This window comes from Corylus avellana, chromosome ca3 (genome assembly GCF_901000735.1).
Source record: "Corylus avellana chromosome ca3, CavTom2PMs-1.0".
Lineage (NCBI taxonomy): Eukaryota > Viridiplantae > Streptophyta > Magnoliopsida > Fagales > Betulaceae > Corylus > Corylus avellana.
In genome coordinates this window covers 2,478,393-2,483,870 of record NC_081543.1, presented here as the reverse complement: position 1 = coordinate 2,483,870, position 5,478 = coordinate 2,478,393, and the positions used below count along the sequence as shown (strand labels likewise).

General features: G+C 36.9%; 1 protein-coding gene across 1 annotated transcript; it reads left to right on the top strand.

Moving 5' to 3' along the window:
* The first annotated feature begins 767 nt into the window (after positions 1 to 767).
* Positions 768 to 4,612, top strand: LOC132174823 (uncharacterized). The gene is made up of 4 exons (XM_059586511.1): positions 768 to 1,018; positions 1,922 to 2,237; positions 3,305 to 3,464; positions 3,887 to 4,612. Exons 1-4 carry the CDS (start codon positions 839 to 841, stop codon positions 4,353 to 4,355), a joined length of 1,125 nt encoding a protein of 374 aa, XP_059442494.1. The 5' UTR covers positions 768 to 838; the 3' UTR covers positions 4,356 to 4,612.
* Positions 4,613 to 5,478: the final 866 nt, after the last annotated feature.

Sequence of the window (5,478 nt, the reverse complement as noted above, 5' to 3'; positions counted from 1 at the left end):
GTTCTTGTTAAAAAATAAATAAATCTTGAACATTTTTTTTTTTTTTTTGTCTTTACTTAAGAAACTTTTAAAGACGACATTGCGATACAAGAAAATCGAATCCCGCCGAAACAATTACCGAAAGTGGCTTTATTATTTTTATAGGATTTGGTAAGGCCAAACGACGAGGGTTCTTGTTTTTTCAACAAAGAGGGGGATTTGGATCCTCTCATGGATCGGAGGTCCGGAGGGTATCCAATTTATAGTTAGAAGCTACAAATATGCCACGTGGAATTTCAATAAAAATAAAAAAATTAACTAATTAAAACTTAAAAAAAAAAAAAAAAAATTAGGATTGAGATTTGGGATGGTCTGGCCACCCTCAAGGGCCATGAGGTGCAGGTCTGGGGTGGCTGATGGCCCTTTGAGGGGGGTGGCCAAAATGAATAAAAAAAAAAAAAAAAAAATTTAGGGTTGAGATTTTGGATGGTCCGGCCGAACCACCCCAAAATCTCAACCCTATATATATATATATATATATATATATTTATTTATTTTGGCCCTTGGAAGTGGTCTGAACACTCCCAAGGGCTATGGGGTGACTTCGGTCCAACCGTGGTAGCTGGCCATCCCCTTTGAGGTTGCCGGCCACTATCTTTTTTTATTATTATTATTATTATAGTTTTATTTTATTTATTTTTTAAGTTTTAATTAATGTTTTATTATTTTTATTAAGAGGACACGTGGAATATTTGTTAAAAAAATCCTAGCCCAATGATATTCAGGTGAACTAGTGAACTGTAAAGACTCGAACCATTGGAGTCAATACTGGTTAGCCTTCTCCATTTCTGGGTCATCCATGGCGTTTTCTGCAGCATTCTTCACATCTTCATCACCTTCTCTCACTCTTCCCTGTAAGACCCGCAGACCCTTTTACTCTCAAACCGGTTATTGTCTTACACCCCTAACAGTTAGGGCCTCAACCACTCTGGATTACTCCAAGGTCTCTGTGGAAGATAAGACTCCAAACCCATCAAAGGTGAGCCTAAGCTATACCTTTTTCTCTTGGCTTGAATTGGGTTTTCGTTGTTTGTTTTAAGAATTCTGAAATCGGATTTCTTTTTTAAAATTTTCTTTCTAATTTTATAATTGTGAATATGTGATTGAAAGCTGTGGGTTTTATATTTGTAGCTTAAGGTAAATAGAGAAAAATAAAGAAAATTTTAATTCTTTTTTGTTGGGATTTTGGGGGGATGATTTCTTAAAAGAAGGAAATGGAATACTTAGACTTTGCTTGATTAACAATCGGATGCGTCCATATGTAAAGGAAAAAGGAAAAAGAGGTAATGAGCTAAAATAATGATCAAAAGTTTAAACTTAGTTGTTACTTTTCTCACACTCTTATATGAGGTATCAAATAGTTGTGTATCAATGGTGATTGAATTGAACTTTTATCATTTTAGAAGGATTTTGTTGGAAATGAGATTGTTGCACTTCAATTTCGTGGATATATAATGGTCTTCAGGGGCGTAAAATGGTGATAAAATTATGAATAAATTCCTTTTATGGGGCATTCCTAATTAGATCCTATAGGTGCTAACCAAATAGGATCAAGATGTTAATATTCTATGAAACAAAAGATAACACCTTTAAAATTGTATTTCACATAAAATAGAATAGTTCTGATTTCATGTGGTTTTTGGATTTAGATCCTGAGGCTGTCCGTTAATGCAATGGGCAGCCTCATTGCTCGGGATACCGGTTCATTTCTATGTACTCCATTATATAACAATACTGAACCAGGTTTTTCTGGCCGCCGAGTTGTGTGACAATAATTTACAGAAAAACTAGGACTTTATTAGAAGTGTTGCTTTGTTTGCCATTACAAATGTAGGAGTCCTAACATTTCTGTTTGTTTCACATATTATACTTGCCGTTTCAGACTAGTAGTTGGCAATGGAAATTCAAGGACAATTATATTAACATCTACTATGAGGAACATGTGAAGGAGAGCCCCGATCCTCCTAAGAATATCCTTATGATGCCGACCATTTCTGATGTTAGCACTGTTGAAGAATGGAGATCAGTGGCCAGAGACATTGTTCAGCGAGTTGGTGAAGTCAATTGGCGAGCCACCATAGTTGATTGGCCTGGTCTGGGTTACTCTGATAGGCCAAAGATAGATTACAATGCCAATGTCCTGGAGGAATTCCTTGTTGACTTCATTAATGCTCGCAATGGCCCAATAAGTGACTCAGGTTTGTATTATGGCCGTTTTTGAAGATAATTATAATATGAATTTCTGAATTTTTTCCTAAAGTATTTCTCACTTTCTGAAGAGCTTGGCCATCTTTTTTCAATAGATTTTGAGTCCGTTGATACACCTTATAGCTGTAAAAGTTAAAAAGATCACAATTTAAAGTTGTTTATAGATTAAATTTTTCTATGAAAGAATTAGGTTTTAGCCAATCTTTTATATGTTTTGGGTGCCCAACCCACTTGGAATGCCATTAAAAGTTGGAGGATGCAGTGTGGAACCAGAATAAGAGGATGGTCCATGATCTCTAGCTAGAAATCAAGCTCCTATATATATATATATATATATACATACAAGTATACTTCGAAATGGAAATGGCTCTGTATCTGTGGGAACAGTAAGCTTTGGCTAGTCTTAAAAGTCACGAAAGGATTCATTCCACATGCCCAAAAGGTAAATGGTTAGTAGTCACCTTACCAAGAAATGTCATGATAGTGGAAGTGGTTTGGTTAGTTAGATGAACACTTCAAGACCATATCATTCTCTAAACATCCTTCATAGCTTGCACACGCCAAGTGTGGCCACTGCCAGCACTAAGAGATGGGATTTCCATGTGAAAATTGCGAAACTTTTTTATTACCATTGATTTTGCTATGATTATTACAAACTTATGCCAAACTGGCTGAATCCAAGGGAATGTAAAACCTGTTTTCATATGCATCTCTGGGGTCCCCATCAAGTTTATCCATAAATGGTTGATCCACAAAATCTCAATTTTGTTTATCTTCATTTGTCTGTCATATATCCTGTTAGCAAGTTCCTTGTGCTCTGGCTCCTGCATATGTATATTTTGTTAATCTTATGAGAATTTTCCTTTTGTAAATATGGTCATGCTTCCTCCTCCCCCACCCGCAGAAAAGGGTTATTTTGGGGAAGAATGTATTCCTTACATGTGGTTTCTTAGCTCTTCATCTCCAAGATTTTATTTTCTTTTTGAATGTTTCCAGCAAATTATTTATGTAATCATTTAAAATTTCTTTTGCCAATAACTTTCTATTTTCAAACTAGAGAACAATTTGGTGGTCATTGGAGGAGGGCATGCAGCAACAATTACAGTTCGTGCTGCAAAAAAGGGTTTGGTGAAACCTACGGCTATAGCTGCTGTTGCACCCACTTGGTCTGGCCCCCTTCCTATTGTGTTTGGTCGAGACTCCAGCATGGAAACAAGGTATGCTGAACCTGAATACCTCCAGTATGAGAGGAAGTGTTAGCTTGTTTAGAACTGCTATTTTACGCATGCTTTCTGACACTAGAAACACAAAGCAAAGTGAAAAACTACACGCTTTGTAGGAAATTCAATTTTTCTAAGTTGCTTGTATAACTGGTTGTTATAAACTGGGAAATAGCTAGATCTTCCTCTCAGTTACAGTTTGGATAGTAAACGATTTGTTGGACATCTCAATTGCTGATAGGAGTGCGATTAGTGTTCTGAATATTATCTAGCAAGCACTGTTGGTTCCTATCCGAACCACATGTCTGAACCAGATTTATTTTGTTAATCAAAACGTGGTTTACTTATTTTCTTATTTCCTTTTTATTTTTTTTTCTTTCTTTTCTTTTTATAACTTAAATTTCTTATTGATTTACCAGGTATGGGTTGCTTAGGGGAACCTTAAGGACCCCTGCTGTGGGATGGATGATGTATAACATGCTTGTCAGCAACGAAAAGGCAATTGAATCCCAGTACAAATCCCATGTCTATGCCAATTCTGACAATGTTACTCCAGGCATTGTAGAAAGCAGATATGCACTAACAAAACGGAAGGGTGCCCGTTATTTGCCTGCTGCTTTCTTAACTGGTCTACTTGACCCTGTCCAATCTCGGGAGGAGTTTCTTGAACTCTTTGCATGGTTGGAGGGAAAGATACCTGTGCTGGTTGTGTCAACCGAAGGATCTCCAAAGAGGTCAAAAGCAGAGATGGAAGCTCTAAGGGGAGCCAAAGGGGTGAGCAAGTTTGTTGAGGTCCCAGGTGCTCTTCTTCCACAAGAAGAGTATCCCACCAAGGTTGCTGAGGAACTTTACCAGTTTTTGCGAGAGAGTTTTGAATCCAGGTTTTAAAACTTTCTTGTTTATGGATTTTTTGTTCCCTTATACTGTTGATTCCCCACCTGCCCCTCGCTTAGAAAATTATGTTCACTGAGATTTTGCGGTGCTGCAATTTATGCCCCCCCTGATGAAAAGCTTCTACAGGGATTATGCACATTCACAAATGTTGTTTTATACTTGATCTTTAAACTCTGCTTCTGTATGTGTTCTAATAGAACGTGGTGTACATTTTGAGATCCCTATAAACAAGAATGATTTATGTTGTTTTCTACTTTTGTCCCAAGTGCCTGCATTAACCTATCCTCAGCAGAATAGGCAAATGACCTATAAGAGCTAAATTTGACTTTTTTGATCTATTTTTTATACCTAGCAGAGCAGCTACTTTTACATTTTTATTTATTTATTTGTATAAGTAATGTATATTCAAACTAAGCACAGAAGTATACAAGGGAACTCCTAAACCTATAGAAAAAGTAGAACATAAAGCTAAAAATTCAGAAAAAGTTAAAACATGCGAAGTATGTCATGCCACTTTCCATACATACAAGGTTTGTAGCACCATCTTTTTCAACTCGAGCAAGCCATTTTCACAGTCGTCAAAACTTTACGCATTCCGTTCTTACCAAAGACACCACATCAAACACAAGGAAGCCATCCTCCATATATACGCAACACCAAACGGTTGCCCCCAACTGTCCCCTCCAACTTTCCACCAACTCACTCATTGATGCAGATCGGATAAAGCTGGCATAAGGCTCCGTTCGAAGTCCCGTTCAAACGGCCCTATGTTATTTTCGCATTTTCTATGTTTTAAGTCAAGTCCAGTTCGAATGGCCGTTTGTCTCGTTTGAACGCGTAGCGCTGTTTATGTTAAACCACCTTAATTTATTTATTTTAGGGTTAGGGTTTTGGGAGTCTATATTTCGTATTTTATTAGGTTTAGGGTTTTGGGAGTCGATATTTCGTATTTTATTAGGTTTAGGGTTTTGGGGGTCTATAAATGCATGCTTATAGCCTCCAGAAAAAAGTCAGTTGTTGTTTATGAATCAGTTTTTATCAATGAGAATACTCAGAGTTGAATTTATTTCTCTTTTTTCTTCAAACCTTAGATAGACTCTAACGTTTTGAGAAGAAT

Excerpts from the sequence above, each read along its gene's own strand:
- LOC132174823 (XM_059586511.1), top strand. The coding sequence starts at position 839 with ATGGCGTTTTCTGCAGCATTCTTCACATCTTCATCACCTTCTCTCACT. Across the intron at positions 1,019-1,921 it reads AGACTCCAAACCCATCAAAG|ACTAGTAGTTGGCAATGGAA; the intron begins GTGAGCCTAAGC and ends TTGCCGTTTCAG. Across the intron at positions 3,465-3,886 it reads GACTCCAGCATGGAAACAAG|GTATGGGTTGCTTAGGGGAA; the intron begins GTATGCTGAACC and ends TTGATTTACCAG.